Source organism: Uloborus diversus, chromosome 1, assembly GCF_026930045.1.
Source record: "Uloborus diversus isolate 005 chromosome 1, Udiv.v.3.1, whole genome shotgun sequence".
NCBI classification, from domain to species: Eukaryota; Metazoa; Arthropoda; class Arachnida; order Araneae; family Uloboridae; genus Uloborus; species Uloborus diversus.
Window position 1 is genome coordinate 154,806,026 of NC_072731.1, and position 22,268 is coordinate 154,828,293.

The 22,268-nt window shown below is 30.4% G+C and overlaps 1 protein-coding gene across 1 annotated transcript in view; it reads right to left on the reverse strand.

Annotated features, from left to right (window-relative positions):
* Positions 1-22,268, reverse strand: part of LOC129233063 (maestro heat-like repeat-containing protein family member 1) — an 80,119-nt gene that overhangs the window by 23,109 nt on the left and 34,742 nt on the right. The window contains exons 18-28 of the mRNA XM_054867143.1: positions 18,509-18,628; positions 18,294-18,410; positions 16,213-16,365; positions 15,926-16,128; positions 13,579-13,813; positions 11,800-11,904; positions 10,582-10,717; positions 8,855-8,967; positions 7,817-7,969; positions 5,761-5,915; positions 1,276-1,435 (exon numbers count right to left, since the gene is read on the reverse strand). Of these exons, the coding sequence (XP_054723118.1) occupies positions 1,276-1,435; positions 5,761-5,915; positions 7,817-7,969; positions 8,855-8,967; positions 10,582-10,717; positions 11,800-11,904; positions 13,579-13,813; positions 15,926-16,128; positions 16,213-16,365; positions 18,294-18,410; positions 18,509-18,628 (1,650 nt within the window). The remainder of the gene's footprint in view (positions 1-1,275; positions 1,436-5,760; positions 5,916-7,816; positions 7,970-8,854; positions 8,968-10,581; positions 10,718-11,799; positions 11,905-13,578; positions 13,814-15,925; positions 16,129-16,212; positions 16,366-18,293; positions 18,411-18,508; positions 18,629-22,268) is intronic.

Below are 22,268 nucleotides of genomic sequence, written 5' to 3' on the forward strand. Positions count from 1 at the left end.
TAAATAGAGGTTCGTTAAATTGGGGTCTGACTGGATGTAAATAACTATAGTATTAGGGATGGGAATATGTGTTAAAACTAGTTTTTTTTTCCAATCTTCTTGATATTTAACTACACAGAATGCATCAGATATCAAATTATAATTTTTTGCTGGAATCACATAACGATCAGTACTCAACTTTACTGATTGTTGAACTCTTTTTTAAAAAAAGGTTTTTGATGCTCTCCATTTCTGTAACTAAAATTAGGTAATTCTAGTAAACATAAAAATTATGGAGGGGGATATTTACATATACAGTTGGCTCTCTGTTTAACGACGTTTTGTTTAACGACTTTCTCTATTCAACGACGGTTTTTTCCGGTCCCAGATGCTCCACTATAGTGTTAAAAGCATTCTATTTAAGGACGCTTTCTACTTAAGGACGATTTTTAGTGGTCCCTTGAAAGTCGTTAAACAGAGAGCCAACTGTATTACATATAAATTTCTTCAACTCACAATTAACCATCATCAGTGATCTTGTTAAAATTATTTTCACTAAACAAGTGGAAGATTACTATTGAAAAAAAATCTAGTTTAAATGTTTGTACAAAATATGAGCAATATTCTTGAGTTTTGTTTTGAGAAAAAATATGAGGAGTAATTTTACAGGAAAAACTGTTGCTACAATAGCACGTTATATTCTTGTTTTTGGTATATCAGCTCAAGTTGGCAAGTCAATCCTACATTGGTTGACAATCATCTTATAACATACAAATGCTTTTTTAAAATGATTTTATGCAAGCAAAAATCAATGCATCAAGTTCATAAAGAGCTGTTAAAACATTTTCATACTTTGTATCATTCAACCAAAAAACATTTTAAGTTACTAAAACATTAGTACAATTGTCAATTATTAACACATACAAATACAGGTTGTTCTTGTCTCTTTTATTAATTCAGATTAAATCTAACCAAAAGTAATGGCTTTAAAGAACTTAATTTAAATAGTGCAGTGCTTTGAATCACTTTTTTTTTTTCATTTTTTAGCTAATATAGCATCAAATTGAAATAATTTACACAAATAAAGAAAACACCTTGCTGCTGCAAAAAAAAAAAAAAATAAAAAAAAATAATTTAAATAAATTTAAAAGGCAATCATTACATTCAAAAAGCAACATTTAAGTTTAATTTACTGACAGAACATTAATCAAAATCTATTTATGTTAGAATAATTTTAAGTTGTTTGGTTTTGAACAGAAAAAAAAATGTAATAACATTAATCAAATACTAACTCACAGATAAAGGCTTATGAGCTGCAATAAAAGCTGTACTTCGACCATGTGGGTCAGGAGGAGATGACAAAACGTTATCAGAAAACATTTCTAAAAAGTTTTCAATGATAAGATTGACTATTGTTTTCTCTAAGGCTAGTGTCTTCCAAATATCAACAGTTTGCCTAAAAAATTAAATAAATTCTTAGAATGTAGAATAAAGGCATAAATACTGTTAACTATGCAAAGACTGACATATGAAAAGCAAGAAATCAAATCTAATGATTAATTCAATAAACTTGCAGCTTTCTTAAAAATAATCTTTAGAGCAAAAATCTACTGCCATTTACAGTTACATTACTAATATCTTGCATTGCTGATTTCAATATTGTAGATTTGAAATGTCAATTTTAAAAGTATATTTGTAAATTTCTAGTTTATACATTGTCATTCACTAAATCAATGATCGGTACAAAGAGGGATATTACTTGTACAATAATTTGGAATACACAAAATGGTAAACCAAAACTGTGAATCAATTTTAAGTAAATTAAGAAGTTCTGTCTTACACAAGCCTACTTTCCCACATACCAACATCAGTTTTCTAATTTCCAATCACTTTTACAAGAAATTATAAAGGTTTCCCTTTACATTCTTTCTCTTATTTTCTTTTAAGTTAAAATTTCCACTGTGAGATGATTGTATCTTTAAGCTGCTTTGCCATTTCAACATTTATTTGTTTCCAACTACAATTAAATACATCTACTTGTCTAATACAACAAACTCCTTTCTCATTTTTATCAATTACTTGAAATGAAGGAATGATAAAGATTTTAAGGGACTCATTCATCACATTTTCATTATTTATTTGTCCCTTCTCTTCAATCATAGTAAAATCCTAAAAAATGCATATCAGTTCTGGTAATGTTGATATAAAAAAAAGTTAAAGAATTTTGCTTTCTTTTACAGCATGCTTGCAGATAGATGAACTAAAACCAGTTTATACGTCCCCCTTTTTAGCCAACTTTCTCAATAAAAGTCAGAAAAAGAAAAAAAAGAGCATGAAAGAAGGATTACTGGATCTTAAAAATATCGTTAAAAAAATGTCAAAAATAAATAAAATAATTAAATAAGTATCGAAAAATTAGAAATTGGAAAGTAGAGGATTGAGATGGGGAAAAATGTCCCCCCCCCCCAATAATTTTTAAGAGAATAGTCCGATTTGTACAAAAAAAAAAAAAAAAAAATGTTTGAAAAATCTTGGTGAGGACACCTCATTCCCATATTTCAGTTTTTAATTTGAACTATTTTTTATTCAATTTTGAACAAATCAAAAAATTTAGCATAAGCACCCTATGGGGAAATTTAAGGCAAATATAAATCCCGCACTTTGAGGTGAATTTGCTTGCTACAAACTTAGTGGTCTTTTTGATTTGAAGAATTCTCCATTCAACTTTGAACAGTTTAAATCCTATAACATTAGGGCCTACGGGGAAACTAAAATTCAGTACAGATCACAAACTTAAAGGCGGATTTACTACAAACAAATTTTGTTGGAAATAGCCCTTGATGACTAACTCCAGATTCTGTCTGCTAAAATTTTAGGGCAGTCGACTCTGACTCCTATACCCGAAAATTTGTCAAACTCCAAATTCCTGAGTTCAACTCTGACTACCGCAGCTTTGGCAAAAATTTAGGCACGGAGGGAAAATGACCAACTCCGGCTTTTGGAAATTTAAAGTCTTCGACTCTGACTCCACAAATATTGGCAGAGTCGCTATAAGGGAAACTGATTCCAATTCTGAGTCTTTGAATGACCTTCAACTCCCCAACCCTTTTCCCCAAAGTGAGACCGACTCCAAAGTCATGGTTTTAACTTTGAAATACTTATCTTATTATATATAAAAATCTTCTGTGTGAACACTTGTCATCATGAGGCTTTTAAACGGCTGGACCGATCTTGATCAAATTTTATGTGTGTAGTTAAGTTGTGGCAAGCATGGTTTCGAAGCGAGATGGATCGAATTGGAAAGGTTTTTGTTAATTAATTTAAACATTGAATGGTTATATCTCCCAAATGATTAATATTTATTTTAACCTATTGTTGAGCAAGAACTGAAATAAATATTTAACCCTTGCCACAGGACACTAAGAAAGCCAGCTCTGCTTTTTGTAATAAAATTTCCTACTGTGACATGTCAATTGAGAATAGATAAAACGTAGAGAGAGAGAGTGAAGCCTTCATTTCTTGAAAGAAACTATTTTAGGTCCCGTGATATAATTTAAAGTAAAGTACTGGAAGGTTCACGCAAAACCTTGTGTTCTGTCGTCGTAGTTGAACCATGTGACAGGATCGGTGCATTAGGTTTTCCTAACCAAATGTTTCCCAATCAAATTCATCTGAGTTTTGGCACCAATGTCAAGGATACTTTAAGGATTATCAACCTAATCAGTACATTATTAAAGGAAAAGATGATGGAATTTAAAGACAAAACAAATTTTGTTTTCGTCCAGATAAATTACAACAGGGTAGTGCAGTAGAAGATTTTTATCTTTGGTGGAAAGAACAAATTAGGCAATATATGAAGTTTTCGTTCAAAAAGATTGGATTGCTAATCAGTCAGAGTTGGCTTCGCTCACTGATTGGCTGGATTACAGTAACGTGGTGGCTTGGCGACTTTGGCTATAAACAATAGAGTTGCGTGATCATTTGTTTACATTTTAATATAACTGTTAATGTAATTTATTGTATTTTTTTGCTTATTTGGCGAAATATTTCAAATTGCAAAGTTTTGTTTTTCATTTTTAAAGAGTTTTTAGTTCTTTTAATTGAAGAATGTTTATTTTACATTGGGAGGGGGGGATGAGTAATTTTCGCTCATTCAGAGAATTGTTTTTACCTTTATCATTTTTTAAACGATATCCTTCCGATTGTTTTATTCTTTATCATATGGAGGATGCTGCAGTGGGATTTCCCGTTTGTTCTAGATGGGTAGTTAGTTTTTTACACTTAATATCTGAGGATGCTTTTTATCCTTTGAGTATGTCTGAAGGAACAAACCATCAAGTACGGGAGAAAAAATAGTTAATAAAACAACTGCTCAGTGAGCATTAGATAAATCAAGTTGTAATAAATATATGCATTCTGACACCAAGCAGCTTAAAACATTTTCTTTTTACTTATTTTTTTCAACAAAACTTTTCAATTTACAATGTTTGAACAGAACAATGTCTGTCCTGTCCTCTAGTTGTTTATAAGATTTGTTTTTATTTTCACACTAAAGTTTATGTATTCAGTGTTTGAAGGAGAAATTCAGAGTCTTATTTTTCTACATAAAGATATGTGCAGACAATTTTTTTCTTTCTTTCTTTTTTTTTTTTTTTTGATAATGAAAATTATTTTGTTACGTTGACATTTTAATTGTTTTTTGTTTGTTTTGAAACTGCATTTATTCATTTTTTAAAGTTATCTTTTGGCAACAGGGTAAAAACAAAACATTTTTTTTGACATAATGTATTTATTTTAATGAGGTCATTATATTTTTCATTCTTTTTTTTCCTTTTTGAAATTGAATTAAGATTTTTTTTAATGGATAAAAATGTGTTAGCTACTTTGTTTAATAGGTGCTACTACTTACTTTGTTCTTTTATTTTATTTTATTTTTTTAAATTTATTATTACTTTTTTGTGCATCTTTTTCTTTAGAGGAGCAAGGCATATTTTACTTTTAGTAATCAGGTTGAAATTTTAAAAAGGTATGTTTAAAATGAACAGCTATTTTAGCTAATTTTGAGAATATTAATCAGATACTAGAAAGTCGATATTGGGTTATGGGAAAGTAGGCTCATTTAGTTCTGGACGGAACATCTTGTTATTTAAGAAATAGACCTCTCACCCATTGTTGTAATAATAAAATTTTATGAATGCTATCCCTAAGTTACAAATTATTGCAATGGACTAGATAAACATATAAAGTAGTATTTCATATAAAGTAGTTTTTATGCAGCAAAACAGATTAATTTGCTATATTTTAGTATAAGTATTGATAATTCATCTGCATGTAACAACTCATAAAACAACAAAATGATAAAGATTTATTAGTGAAATAATACAATACTAATGCAATGGGCGGGTTTGCTTTAGAGAGCAAATTATCTCAAATCATAGTGTCATTAAAAATATATTGAAGTTCTTTGAGTGGAGCTAAATCTCGAATTTTATATTAGAACTGTCTCATTGCTAAAAGTTCTCTTCATGGTATGACAAGATTCCCCCCCCCCCTCCTCTCCAAAATAATATGAAACGGAAAATACCCAAGAAATAGCTCTTTATTACAAAAATTAAGAAAGTCCCCTCCCCCCCGCACACAAAAAAACCCTCTTCAATTCACAGGAAAAATTTTCACAAAAGAGTTTTTCTTTTCTTTTTTTTTAAACTTTATGGTCAACGTTCAATTAATACATTTGTTTCTGGTAAGTACATATCACAAAAGAAAATTTCATATTCATACATGTCCAAAGGAACAGGAGAGTTAAGCAGTGTCACAAGAACAGCAGATAAATGATGGTCTGCTAAATTCTTAAAAGTAAGTAAAGCTCCTTTTCTAGTTTGAGGACACTGAATGTAGTTCAATTTATCCCTGACAGCATCCAATATATTAGGCACCTATAGTTAATATAGAAAATAAAACAAATTAGGACATTTATATATATATAAAAAAAGTCCAAATTATAGCTACAGAATAAAAAAAATTCATGAGTTATGCCCACATCTCATGGATCACAGTTAGTGATATACCATTTGAATTTCATTTTTTGGAGGGCGCGGCACAAATTACAGATTAAAATTCTTGTTTTGAAAATATTTTTTTTAAGTTAGGACACTTTTACTTTTTTAAATGACAGCAAAGAAAAACTTATCAATCTGTTTGCTGATTAGTTTTTTTGCTCGGACTCTAAGATAAGACAGTTATATAAATATTACATGTACTAACCGGGATCCTGGAAGGCTATTATTGATATACTAATAACAAAGACAATAACCCCAACTATTAGTTTTAGACATAAATTCTCTTTTATTTGGCTACAGTTTAACAGTTACTGTACTGGCCAAGGCCTGCTGAAAGCAGGTCGGATCTGCTTACCCACAGACCTCACAGTATGGGGGGGGGCGTCCTGAAAAGGTCCAACAGCCTAAGAAATTGAAGAAAAATTGAAAGAAAAACTAGCATCAAGACTTATTAATATTACAAATATACACTGCTGGCCTCTGGGGAAGGGTTCTACAGATTTTGTTGCAAGGAGGGACCAAAATTTATAGATCTAGGCCTGGCTGAAAGGTACATATTTGGGACTTAAACATATTTCACTTAGCCTGCAGTTTCAATTCTTTGTTTTTTAATCATAAGATGAAGTCTCCACTGCTGAAGGACGTTATCAAATTATTTTAGTACATAAATTTATAATTGTACTGATTTCATAAATTTTGATATCTGCAATTTTATTTATTTTTTGCTTGCACTGTATATATATTTGAACTTTTGCTTCTCTCTAATGCTCTTAAGTAAAAAAAATACTTCTTTTGTACCAAATTACTTGTTACATTTGAATACCTTCGTAATGACTAGGGATGCTGATAGCTTTTTGAATTTTCTTGAGTATTTTGCAGTTCTCATGGTGCTATGATATCAATTCAAGGGCACCCATATAGGAGGCGGGGGAGGGGGCTCGAGCCCCCCCCCCTTTTGAAATTAGAATTTCCTTGCTTTTAGTACATTTTTCTTTGCAAAAATGTAAAAACATTTCTTCTCCAGCCTTTAATGAATAAGTTATTAAAAATGTCAAATTTTAATGACTCTAATCTGTCCTGAAATCAGTTTCCATGGGGAAAATATCCAGCTAAACCACGAGGAAAATATTTGAGCCCCCCCCCTCGCAACTTTGCATATGGGGGCCCATGTATCAATTAACAAGATTTACTTACCAAGTATTCCCCGATTCCCTCCTTAAATCAGCACGAAATTAGTTTCAAAAATCCAGAGTTAGTACACTCTTAAGCAATAACCTAGTTTGTAAGGACTCTATCACTACGACACTAAAGAGATCAGTTTGCTTTCAGATGAAATCACGATTCATTAGCTAGAAGATACTTTTATGCAATTACTAGTGGAAGAGTCTTAATAAACTTAGGCATGGCTTATGAGTGTGTATCGAACCCTGGAGTTTTGAAACTAATTTGTTACTAATTTAAGGAGCGAAAGAGGGAATGCTTGGTAAATAAATGCTGTTCAATGACAGCACAGTACCCAGAAATCTCTGAAACTTTTAAATTAAAATCTTAAAATAAGCAGTATTATTATTTAGTACAAAGGTATACAAATGTAGCAACCAATTTGGGAAAACTTTTTCAATGCAACTGTAGCAACTAATTTAGAATTGAAATAAAATCTATCTTCACCTAAAACATTTTTCATAAGCTTAAAACAATTAACACAAATAAACTGTTAATTACACTTAAATACCTAGTTATGAAAATATTTTAAGCAATATAGATTCAAGTTCTTTTACCTCTTGTCGAATTTCACGACCACGGCACTTGATAATAGTGTTCAAGACAACGGAAGCACCAGTAGAACTTTGTGGATGTGGATCACAAAAGCCATCAATAAGAGATCTCAAAAAAGGATAGAGTTGCTCTAAAGGCAGTTTATCAGATACAAACTGAAAAGAAATTAGAATGAATTTACACTTAAGACAAATGGCAAAAGTATATTAAAAAATAGTTTGTCATAAACTGTGTTGATGGAAAATTGAGCTCTAGGACATATGAATGTCTCACAATTTTGGACAAAAAGTTTACAGACAATCTGGTATTAAAATCTCTACCGCTAATTCAGACAGCATATACTCCAACAAAGTAGGAATGTCTAAAAATTTTACATGATGCAGAACCATAAGCTGTTTCCCAAAATTAAAAAATATATATATTTACACATATCAGCCAAAGTGTTTTTCCTATCAGGTGGCAAATGCTACAATTTTTAATGATGTTATGAATTTTTGAAAATTAAATTGCACTTAAATATTCATTCATTGGTTGATCTATTCTTTTACACATCCCTGGTAGCAGAAACAGCATGATCCTGTGATGCCCATTGCAGAATTTTGAGGAAGTCACCAGACTATGTCTGAATCGGAAAGCTATTTTTTCCCCTCATTTTCTGCACAAATTTTTCAAATTTAAAGTAAGTAAAATAGAAAAAAGTAAAAAAAGTTAAAAAAATTAAAGGCACCTAAATCTACAGTGGCTAAGGGGTCAAAAACACTTGCTCCGAAAGCTACCTGCGTCTTGGTTATCTATTTCATAAAAAAAAAGCTTAAAAAGCTTTTTAGCCTTTGATTTACTCATACTTTTTAAATTTAGCATTCCTTTTTTCTGATTCACATTAAGTGTTACGACTAATCTAATGCTGGTCTACCTTGTAGATTACTTTTAGGTTTTTTAGTTTCAGTTGCAGACTACTGAAAAAGATTCTGATACTTACACATCTAATAAGTAGAATATCTTACTAAATAAAAGCAATGTAATAATGATGATAAACGTACCTTTCCTAAACTTTTTGTTACAGAAAATAATGACGAGGGCTCATCACTAATAATTTGTTGCTTCAAATAACTTAGTGAAATTCCTGGTTGTTCATTGAAAGTAACAGCAGAAACTGAATTAACAAAAAATAAGTAATTACTTATAAATGTTTTAATATACTTTAAATGACTTTTACATTTTCAAATCATCTGGTAAAAAGTACTAAAAATATTGAAACTATCATGCCATATAATAAAATACATAAATAACAAAAAAGAGCTGAACTGCCAAAACATTTTGATGGAGCATGATATTCAAAGCTGCTGAAAGTATTAGTGAAAAAAAAAACTAAATATTAACAAATAAATCACAGATTAAATTCACCAAGCAAAAGTATAGCATTTGCATTCATAAATCAAATATGCACAATTATTTCGACAGAAGTTTAAAAGTAAATCATTGCTGAAAACTAGTTATGATTATTTGAGTTTTAAACAGAGTATTAATGATACATATTTTGTTTGTCTGTTTATGTTATTATGGCAAACATTGGAGATAAAGAAAAGAAGCAAAACATATATTCGAGTAATTTAATTAAATTATGTGTGTTACACTTATTTTCTGCTTTAAAATTCGAGCAAAAGCAGGGCCTGTGCAGCAAATTTAGCACCACGTCAAATTCGATAAAATAGAAAAATTCAATGAAACAAACTCTGATTTGGCAAAAAGGAAATTCTTTAATATTTCCATAGAAAAATAATAAGTCTGGATCCCCCCTAAAAATTGTGTCAAAAGATTGTTAAAAATTCTGCTGGAAAAAATTAACCCAGTCAAACAAGTGTTTTATTTATCTTCAGTGTATGCTGCATTTTTTAAACAGAAGTACAAGTGCAAACATTTCATACTTTCCAAAATTATACTCTGTTCTTTGATATGATGTAACTTATTTTTGGCTAGTATATTTAAAATTTGGCTAATTCACAGGCCTTTATTCATTAGAGTGTGCCGCTACTTGAAATCCGTAGCAAAAAGAAATGTGGGAAACTACTATAAAAAATGACGGTTAGTTGTAAAGTATACTTTCAGATAGTCTTGATACTGTTTTTATTTGAAAAAGAAACAAATTAACTTATAGCATTTTACATATATTTTCACCTAAGTTTTTTCTATCAAATTTGATTTTTTTCCTGAATATCTGAGAATCCTCAACCATCTCCTCTTCTCACTTCTTGTATTCAGCTGTCACTTTGCATACAAAAAAAGAAACAGATTTTTAAAATGTGTATAAATGTACGTTTTTTTATTGAGCTATTTGTTTTAGAAACGAAAGTAATTTTCTCGTGATGATACAGTAATTTAAATAAGATTTTAAGTGGAAGTCACTTACGGCACACCCTAATGAATAATTAAATGCTCATACACACATATTTTATCAATTTCTTAGACATGTACTTCATTCCTTTTGATATTCAGTTAGAAGTTGCTCTTAACTCCAAAAAAAAAAAAATAATAATAATAATAATAATAATAATAATAATAATAATAACTTTTTTGTTCTTTATTTTATATATTATTTTATTATTTATCTTGGGATTTAAATCTAACAGCTGATTACAACGAAGTGTCAGTTAACAAATAAAATAATTGGTGAATTTTTGTATTACATATGATTCTAGTTTTTTTGCCTGAAATCATAACGTTCCTAAGTTTCTACATAACAAGATATCAAAAAAGAACTTGAAATTACCTTGAACTTTCATGGCGATTGCAACAGCAACATCAATGGAATCAAATGCTAAATGTCGAACTGTGATTTGTGGGTCTGTGCATCGTGGAACAAGAACACCAAGAATGAATCCAAGAGTATGAAAAGGTGAATAGGCCTAACAAGAAAAGTCAATTGGGTCAATTATCGCATTTATAGTTAAATTAGTTTTTATTAAACAAAACTAATAAATTAGGAAATACATAGATCTGTGGTTTGAATGCAAATTTAATCAGTAATGTTACATTAACATAATTTTAAAAAATAATCAATAGAAAGACAACTATTTTACTTGAATAGAAAAAAGTGTTGCTTTTGGAACTTCACTTCAAAATACTTCATGCAGACCAAGTGTTTGGTTCCAGATTGGGATCATTGCAGTGATAATAATCTCTCATAATTTATGATTTTTTTCTTTAAAAAACTGTTTGTGAAATTGCAAATAAATTACAGAAAAGTTGCTGATTAGTAGAACAAAACGCCAATACAAGCACCTTACTATGGACACACGAATCTTCTTACAGACGTCTCTGCTATGCACAAAAAAGGTTCTCTATACTATTTAAGGTTAAGGGCATAAACTTACCAGCCAAAAAAATTTGCCAAAATTATCCAGGAAAGTAAGGTTCTGGAAACTGTGATCAGAATGTCAATCTGTTTGAATGTTAACAAAGCTACAGTCTCTGGGTAAGTGTCCATTTCTAACTAAATTAGAGGACTTGTTTTAAAAGTATCGCTCAAGGGGGACAAGGGTAAATAATTTATGCACCAAAAAAATGTTTCACTACACTCTTTCATGGTTTTTTTTTTTTTTTTTTGTGTGTGCTCTCATCTGCTTGGGCAACATTTTTTAAAAAGTTGCCAAATTTAGTTAGAAATGGGCATTTAGCCAGTTGCTATAGCTTCGTTAACATTCAAACATATCAACATTTTGATTGCAAGTAACAGAAGTTCTAAAAAAAATTGCTGTCATAGTATGTTGTAGACCGAGTATGAAGTGCTTCATTATAATTATCTTATATGCAGCCTAATTCAAAATTAAGTTGAGAGTTCATAAATAAATAAAAAAGAAAAGAAAGAGAATTGGCATTTCAGACCTTTAAATGCGGTTTTTGGGGATAATATCTCAACGTTGTTGATGTCATGAGAAATAGCTACAGTTAAAATAAAATATTTGGAATATTGGGAGAAAAAACTCACATCGCTCTCAGAAGCTTCAGCAAAAGCACGAAGTAAGTGCAATGTTGAATGTAAGCACCTTTCTCGCTCTACAGCATTTATAGATGTCATCCAGGTGCTTAAAATCTAAAATAAAAACCAAAATCACTCAATTTTCTCAAAAATGTGTAACAAAAGTATGTTTTAAACATTGCTTTTTATGACATTTGTAATGCAAATGACTTTTAATTTATTGAAACAAAAAATTATTTTTCATGCACAGCAAATACTTCTTTTCAACTGAGTAAAATACAAGTACAGTCGGACCCATATTTAACGAATTCATCGGGAACGAAACTTTTATTCGTTAAATCGAGATTATTCGTAAAATCGGAGTGTGAAAATGTACTTACTTTATATAAAAGCGGTAATAAGCAACTGCTCAAAAATATTCATAATTAGAAAATGTACACTTTTTTATTCTGCTTTTCGCGACTTACTACACGCTAGTTAATTTGAAATTTTAAAGTACCGAGTAATAGATGTGTCACAATTTTCTTGTACTTTACTTAAAATAGTTCTCTTTCTACTTTATGGAGAGAAGAAAATACTGTGTCATTTACAACCTGCTGCATGAGTTATATTTTTAGTGTCCAGGTCATGTAAGGCATTTGAAAAATTAAGTTTTAATGGGAGTTTATTTTCGCTTCTGCATCAGAATTGCTATTTATTGTTGGCCCCCTTTCCTGTCAAAAATTGTAGATTTACAAGAAAAGTCTTTTTTTTTTTTGCATCAGACAAATCATTTGGAAAACAATAGAATATTTCCTAACTCAAATTAACCAAAAAAAAATTTTTTTTTTCCAGCTTTTAAAATAATTTGTTAGTTTGAGGTTTATTATTTGGCAAATAGGGTTTTGCCTTTAATTTAGTTGGGAAAAAAATAAAATTTGCTGAATCACGAAATTTGTTAAATAGAGGTTTGTTAAATCATTGTCCGACTGTATTTTAAAAAGCACAGCACTCACTCCAAAGGACTTCTTTTCTCAACCCAAAAATAACTGCAATCTGGGTTTTTTTGGCATTGAAATATGGAACAAAAAACTTTTTTTAAAACTGTCTAAAATTTCCCCCACTTTTCTTCTTTAATAAAGCTATGCATTGTAAAAATATTTTTAACTACCACAAGATAGATTTATTTTGTAACTTTGACTAAAAAACTTAAAAAAAGATCAAAAGGCATAGACTGCTTATAATTTCTTTCTCTCTCTGTCATGTGGTACAAAACAGTTATGGTTCGAAAAATCTTCGCTGTGTAGCAGTTAAAGTTATCAGGAAGTAATTTTGAATGCACTGCATATATACATGACATTACTTAGCTGATGACATATGTATTGTAAAACAGACAGAATAATAACAATGAACTCTTTAAGCCTATTTCAAAGACATTTTGAGATTTTCAGACTTTTTTAAAAGAAAGTTGAGATCTGAGCATCCTCCATCTAAGATTCAAGTTCAACAAAAATGAATTAACAAAATGTTTTTTCACATAACAGTATTAACCTATTGAATAATTGAAATGAGATTTTAAAAAATTTGAACTTTATTTACATGAAATAAAAAGTACTTTTTCACTCCTTTTTAACGAACAAAATATATAAACAAAAAATACCACATCTTTCAATGAGTACCAAAAATAACATATGTTTCCACTACAGTCAACAATAAAAATCTTCTTTACCTGAAATTTTTTTATTTTCATGAAATTAAAGTCTAATTGCCATAAACATAAAACATATGTGATTTCCAAATATATCTTACCTGAATAATAGTTTCTAAATTTGAAAAAGTTTTTTCCTTTGTCAAAAGTTTTTGTAGAAAATAATTCAAGGAATCAACAGTAGATATAAGCAGTTGGTCAAAATCTAAAGTTAGATCAATGCCTTCTTCTTTGGGTTTCTCTAACAAATAATCTCTTGGCAATGAATACACAGAGCCAACAGCAACCTGAATAATACTTCTTTTTTCATCATCTTTTAAAGCTGGATCTAATGCTCTAAATTTTAGTTAAGTGTAATTCACTTGTCAACATACAGTTTCACGAAAGTTAACACAAATAAAAATAACTTAATATTACTGATTGATTGATTGAGAGGTACAACTTGAAGGATGTTTGCAAGGTATAGTCTTGAAAAGAATCGATTATTTTCCTTTTAAAGATTCTAAAAGAGCTGATATGATTAAAACTCGTAATGACAAATTGTTTCAAAACAGAAATTTGCAATTCTCATTACAAGCAAAAGGCAAAAAGAAGAATGAAAGATAATAAGAGGAATGGTGTTTTTTTTTTTTTTCACTTTACTAAATAGTTTTAGAAATGGTTCTTTCATAAACCATGAGTTTAAAAAATAAATTTAAAAAAAAACTAATAGAAATTTAATTATGTTGTAAATTGAAGTATAGATTTAGAAACAGGAAACAGTTACAAGCATGAATCTTAACAGAATAAATGTTTAATGCCCCCCCCCCCCAAGTTGAAATATTTCTCAAAATGTTCTCTTCTGAGGCACTTAATACAGATGTGAAAATCTATACATGTAATAAAATAAGATGTTTGTTTGAGTGTGTGTGTCGCGCGCATCTCGGGAAAACGGTAACGCCTAGAAAGATGAAATTTGGTATACAGGTGCAGTTTTTGCTGAAGATGTGCACGTCCAGATTCGATTTTTTATATTTTGATTAGAGAAAAAGGTATTTTTAGTACTTTTTATCTCACAGACCCCGAACCAATCGAGCCAAACAAATATTTTTTGTACTATAGTGTAAGAAATTTAATATTGAATATTTTGAACCAAAAAAATTTGAAGATAGAGCAATTTTTGTATTTTTTATGAATTTTTGAAAAAACCTTTAATTTGCATTTTTCCCTGGGTTTTATTTTTTTCTAATATCATCCTGCAAGAAGTAACAAAGCCTCATTTCTAAAATTTAAGTTGATAATAGTAAAAACATTTCGCCATCTTCAGAAGAAATAAGTTCTTAAAAATATGCAATATATTTTTTTTACAATTTTTTTAATGCTGAACACATCATTTTTTTCCACGCATCAGTCGAAGAAAGCGTTCGTCAATCTTTTATGCCTCTGACGTCACTACTTGGATTTCGATTCGATATGAAGCATCGAATCTTAATTGCTACATTGTTTATCTTGATTTTATACTAATGCATACTATTTACTTATCATTTATATGTTTTGCTATAAAAATTATAGATTTTTTCCCATTTTAGATCAATACTTCTGCTCTGCGAGCTGTTCGCTTGCCGGCTGAGTTCCGAACTTACCTCATCACGTGATCCAACTGAAATCGTTTGCCTTCTCTTCACCTTTTTTTTTAGTTTTTTATCTTTTTGCAAGCGCTACTTTTTTCACACTACGGGGAACATAGGGCTTTTTTTTTGCGGGCTATTTTAATTAAATAAATAAAGCCTGCGGGGTTTTGCATGATCTTTGTTTCTGTTATGGATTGGTGCAGAGGTTAGGTAGATACAGAGATAGAGATTGACAAAAATTATTTTTTTGAATTAATACTTACATAAATAAAAAAAGATTTTTGATTGCTGTTGGAGGTAGATATGCATAGATCGTATGGATAGATAGATAGAAAGACAAATATAGAGGTCAATATAGTAAATGGGCAGCATGAAGGAGATATGTCCATCATTTAAGGAACTTCAACGGGGTGTCAATGTCAATGCCCCCCCCCCCCCCCTCCACACCACGACTTTGAAAAAACAATGCTTTCACATAAAAGTGGAAGTGCTTTTTGGTTTTTTTCGACAAAATTTGCATGAAGAGTATGCCGTTTGTGTCTCCCCTCCCCCTCCTTTAAAAATACTCCAAACGACGGAACTGGAGATAGATCTAGAAAATATTTTATTCAAACTACTAATGATATAGATAGATATAGATTGATTGATACCACCACGGAATTTATTTAAACAGCCACCAAAGGGCAAAAAAATGAATGATAATATTGATGTATAGAGAAAAACATTGATTAATACTGTCGCTAAATTGTCTAAGCAGCCGCCAAAGGCGGCAACCCTGGCACAAAAAGGCGAATCGTATAAAAAGGCGGCGGCTAGTACACTAATAAATAAAGGATACACAAGACTAGCTGAAGCCTTCAAAGCCAACGACCTGACATTACTTATTAATGGGTTAGACATCTCTGATTTCAAAATATTTTTCATCAAATTTAGAAGTTCATTTCTGGAGCGAAATTCAAATGTCTCATTAAGATGATCTGGATGAACAGCATCGGCAATCAACTTCACAGTCTCCAACATGCTTTGCTTAACAATTATATCCTGAAAAAATAATATTATTTTACTGAAGAATATGTGCAAGAGAAAACTAAAAGCAAAACGTGGTTTCCAAAAATTGAAAATTACTTTTGATGATTGATAAAAATTAGCGACACTCCTTAGTATAGGTGTTTCTATTCTAGTTGATAATATAGGAACAGGCCCACGCAGAGTCACATGGCCATAACATGAAATTATTGTAGCCTTCAGTTTTTCATGTTCAGCATCTCCTGTAAATTCCTAAAAGCATATATATAAAATTCATTAGCTCCAGACTCGACATAAGTAGTGTTGAAAAATTGGAACTAAATTATATTTTTACTATGCATATGCAAGATAGCAAATAAATGGAAGTAAAAGAATGCCAGAAAAAAGAAAATAAAGAAGTAAATTTAGATGGATTCCACAAGAAAGTCAGAATAAGGCTTAATTTTGAAATAATCACTAAAACTAATTTAAAGTGCAATTTAACAATTGCTTAGAAAAAAAATATTCAATTTAATATAAAGAATTATTGTGCTAACATTTAATTTGGAATATAAAGTTAAACTTTTGTAACATGTCATCTGCTAATTTGCTAAATGCACAGTCAATAATTAACTCTGAACTTATTTTGAATAAGTTCCTGTTTCTACACACACAAAAAAAATCCTTTTCCCCCCCACACACAGAGATTTATTAGTTTGAAATAAATAAGTAATTAAATTAGAAAACAATATGTACACAAGTATCAAGGATCAAGAATATGAAAAGCCTAGGGGGCTTGGTTTGAGATAAATGTATACAGAAAAGGAGAATTTTTTAGAATTTTAATTCTATTAAAACAGCCATAACAACAAACTTGTGTCTTTGAGATGTTGTGCATTGAAACTTACAAACATAACTGAAAATTAATTTGAATGAAAGATTTCACTTAAATGAAAGAAAAAAATGGTCACAAAACACACACACACAAAAGCACAAGAATGAAAATTTTCTTACAAAAGCATCACAGTATTTCAAAAATGATCAAATGACCAAAAAATATTTTATTGCTTATTTCAAAACAACAAATTATTCCAAACACAAGGGAAAAGTTTCATCACTTTAGTTTGAATATTAAAAAAATTATGAGCAGTTTTAGGTCATGCTCGCTATGTGTTCTTATGCAAAAGAAAAACTTTAAATTGCTTTCTCTCAGTGATCGTTTTTTTGTGTTTTCATGTCATGAGAATCCCTAAGGATTTTTTTCTATTAAAGATACAGCTTTAAAGTAATACTTTTTGCAGTCAGGATAATGTATTTAACAAAACTGTGCATTGGATAAGCACTTTATAAATTGCTCAAATGTTTAGAGCATGTCATACCTTTAAAAACAAAATTTTTTAAAAAAAAATTATGATTTTTTACATAACTAATCACAGAAAATGTTCCAATACATATGTAAACAAATGAATGCACAGATTTTTAGAGATGAATATTGTGATTGCTTAGCAAAAATCTTTTTTTAAATAAGTGCAAAAACAAAAAAGCTTTAAAGATTTTAAAAAATTGAAATTTCCCTAAATTTTTTGAATTTTTAAAAAATGTGTGCAATATTTTAAGATTTTGAAAATAAATTATTGGTTGCGAAATGAGTGTGTATGTTATGGTTTCAAAGAAAACACAATATTCATAAATTTAAAAAAAAAAATGTTCAAAAGGTACTGTGACCCCTTAATCACTAAAACTGATAACAAAATTGCATACATTATTCCAGTTTCAAAGTAAATTTTGGCAATGAAATACAGTGAAATAAGTTTAAAAGGAAAATTCTTATAATTAAAAATTAGTTAACAAAAAATGTCATAGTGGTGAAGACAGTATACTGTGCACTTAAAAGCAAATCTTTAAGCACTAAAATCTTCTTAACTTGGAAAAATATTCATGTTCCCTCAATTTCACTAAAAAGTATAACTTGGATTTAACAATATCCAATTTAACGATTTCCTTAATTTAATGATACATTTCGATGGTCAGGATTTGACTGCATTGACTCTTGGTGATCCTCAATTTAACAATATCCTAGATTTAACTGTAACTTTTTCCAGTCCCTAAGGGAACCATTAAATCAAGGTTACACTGTATTTAAAATCAAAATTGACTTGAGAATTACAGAAAAAACTTTAATCACAAAATTTGGTTTATACCTTTATAAAGCCAAATAAGCCAGCATTTTTCTTGTCATCCTTTGCAACTTTTTCTAACTTAACTAAGACTGTATCTAAATGTGTAGAGCCACAGTATCCCACTGCAATTGCACAACCCTTTAAAACAAATACAGAATTCAGAATAAATAAAGAATAGCAGTTTCAACTATCTCAAAAATTTATTCAACATAAAAATAGCACATGCTGTTACTTACTAATCGTTCAATGTCATTTGAATGATTCACATTCTTGAAAATAATGTCGAGAGCTTCATTGATAAAATTCTTGTTGCCCACTTTTTTCATGACCAATCCAAGAATTTTTAGCAAAAAATACTGCAACAAATAGCATGTAATGTAACAAGTGGCATACCTTGCATGCATTAAAATAATGTGCACTGCTTAGGCTCAAAAAATGAAACATTGTCTTAATAAATAGGTAGGGTCTGGTGGGGTAAAGTGGTCATAAAATCGTAGGTTTTTAACTTCGCGCGAGCCCCATCATACTGACATAAACAAAAATTGTCTAAAGTTGGGTTTTTCGAGCTAAAATTTCCTGGGAGACGATCTCCAAATTTCATTCCTTTACCTAAAGTTCTCAGAGATGGCCCACAAAGGCATTTTTAGGCCTTCAATTTCAATTTTTTCCAGGATAACCCTCTCAATAAAAATTTTGTTTTTCGGACTGAAATTTCGAATTGTCTTAAATTTTGCTTTCAAGACTTCAACTAAAAAAAGTTCCGAGGAATAGTTTCTGAACCCCTTTATCCTAACATCATCAATGCTAGTCTAAAATTACATTTTTGAAATTTCAAATTTCAAAGAATTTTCTGTGGGAAAGTACCTGAATCCATTTCTCAGACAATTATAAATGATATGGCATACAATCGCATTTTAATGCTTCAATTTCGAAACATTTCTGGGGGAATTTCCTAATCTCATCGCACCCCAAAGATTGGCCAAAATTGTGTTTATTGAACGAATTAAAACATTTTCCGTGAAAGAATCTCTGAACCCCCTATTTCTGTAAGAATAATTGCTCTTATGAGTGATATTACTAGTTTTTTTTCCTGCATATATTAAGCACTTCACCTGATTTTTGTGCTTTATCAGATCTAGCTGTCTGATAAATATTATTTAACTTGGTAACACTTTAGCTGTTTTTGAATAGTTGAAATATTGACTAAAACAAAAATATTTTTTAAAATTTTTGTGAAATCCTCTAAACAACTTCTGTTAATTGTTTTTCAAAATGAAACATTTTCAGTCAAAATTATGATAAATATTTACATTTAAGTATTCAGTAACTGCATGTATTTTTTGCATGGTTGTTAAAAAATGTAAAAATACGATCTCCATTTATTTGGGGGGGGGGGGACAAAGTTCAATAGGGGCTCAGTTTTTCACCTTAGCACGGAGCGGTTCTAAAGCTAAATCCAGCCCTGCCTGAATGTATAAGTGTTCGTATATAAACGAGTATAAGCGAGTACATAGGGGTATAGTCAAACGTATATCTGTATATATAAAAAATGCTTGCAGATATACACATACATATTTATTTGGGCATTTATGTGAATATGTCTATATGTGCCTACACGAGTATATATGTATGCACAAGCGTATACTCGTATACTTAACTGCGTTGACTGTGAAAGCAATGCATATTAAGTGAAATTAGTATTTAATTTATATCTGCCTCATACTTAAAGATTAAGTGACATTAGAAGAACAATATTCGTTAAGCCTAATATTATGACCACTTTACCCCTTCTTACTTAAACTGTTTTAAAAAATTATCTAAAATAGATTCAGTTGACTGCTAATGAGTAAGAGTTCTCGAGACATGTAGGCAGCTTCCTGTGCAGTCAATCTGTTCATTATTCTAACAAACAAAATTTCCCAAGGAAACTAAAAGAGGTGTTTGTATTTAAAAAAAATTCATATTCACACAAAACATTTTTTTTTTCTTTTACCAAATAAAATTTTTTCAGTTGTAAAATTTTGTATTCAAAATGTAGTTTCTAACTGCCCTACTCTAAAATAAAATTTTCACATTCATTTGAACATTTATTTCCAAGCTATAGCCATTTATTTGACGTATGACCACTTTACCTCATTGACCACTTTTCCCCACCAGACCCTACAGAATAAAAAAGCCCCCTCCCCCCCCCCCCAAAAAAAAAAAGCTTTTAAAATAAAAATTCAATAATACTAATCGGATGGGGTTGAGGACATGCTTATGATACACAAGATGTTAAAGTAGGGCTTTAATTCAGAATCAATGCTTTAAAGCAGTGGTTCCCAACCTTTTTGATTGGGCGGCCCATCAGTTTTGTCAAAAACACGACGGAGGCCTACTAACTACTATACATTACTTGCACAGTTAAAACTTACTTTCTGGAAGGGAGGGGGGAGGGCACCTTTTCATAACTGTCCTTAAGTGTAAATAATATACCACATTAGGACTGAAAGTGCGTAAAAACAAGAGTTCTGGTGATGTTAAACACCTTTTCCTATTATGTTTCACTACAGATGCAAATATACCGTACAAGAATGATTTCCAAAATAATTTTTAAGGAATAAAGTAGTTTTAATGCATTTACATAGCTGGCATTGCTGTCAGGAAACTCAAAAGGAAGTCATCAAAGTTAAAGCTCCACAGGATTTTTGGCGTTGTTTTTCCCCTACAAGGGAGTTGATATCTGGATTGACACTGGATAGTTTCAGTCTCAAATAACTCTCAACATTCAATGCATTTTTATATTATTTTTTTAAAAACTGCAATGAAAAGTCTCATTCAATTAGGTAGGTTGTTGCCCAAGTGTCTCAATTCACTAATTAGTCATGCCAGTTCAGCAAAGGAGGAGCATTTTAACTTGAAGCTAATACTAGTTTCTTCGGCAATTTTCGTTAATGAAGTTTCTGATTCATTAGATTTCATCTTCAATTATAGGGTAAAGTTCCTAAGAAATAGGTAAAGTTTCTGAAGTTCCTTATTGGTGATGAGCCAGGGAGAGTTTTTTTGAGTGTCAGTATATCTAATAAGTGAATTTTCTCAAAACAAACAGAAATTAAGACCTCAAGTTGTATTTTGGTTCAGATGCTTGATCAGTGTTCATGTCCTAGTAGCACACTGTTTGCAGCCCGCGGCCCATGGGTTGGAGACCGCTGCTTTAAAGCATTTTAAAATGTATTTCCAAGACTTCTTCTAATCTTTTTCAGAGCATAGATAAAAATTATATGAATATATCTGATTTAGAAATACAAGTTCGTTTAAAATGAGCATGAAGGAACCATGATGTTTGCTTTTTCCTACACAGTGCTCGCGAAAAACAAGTTTTTGAAAAAAAATCATAAAAATCCATACATACTTGCTTTGTTAATTTTTTTCTTTCTGTACAACACCAAAGAAGTTGGTTTATGTGTTATGAACTGCCTTAAAAACTATTTGAGTATGCCGAGAGTGGTTCAGATTAAAATGCTATTATCATTGTGGTTTTCATTAACTTTTTTTCATCTTCAGTTTGAGCTACAATATCCCTCAAAGTAAGTTTCTCAGAAGTGATAACATTGACACCAACAAATATATAATTGCATATGCTTCTCTACTCCACAAATAAAAAAGAAGGGCTGTGATCACTTGTTCTCAGATTTTATGACTCATCACCAACTTTCAGTTGATTTCAGAATGTTAAAGGAAGTTTTCAAAGAAAGGACAAACTGTGCATTTGAAATGTCATGAACGATAAAAATATTTCTCGCTTAAAGCTGGGTTTGCTCATTAAAAGTGAGTTATACTTCCATAAACTTAACATTATACCAGCCAAATCTTTCTGATTTCTTCGTTGAATTCGGTTTCTTGTTAAATCAAGGCTTGTAGTGTGATTAAAATATCATTTTATTCTTTCTTTCTTCCTTTTATGAACCCCCATTTTTATGCATTAAAGTCAATAGTACTTGCCTTGCCAATTGAACA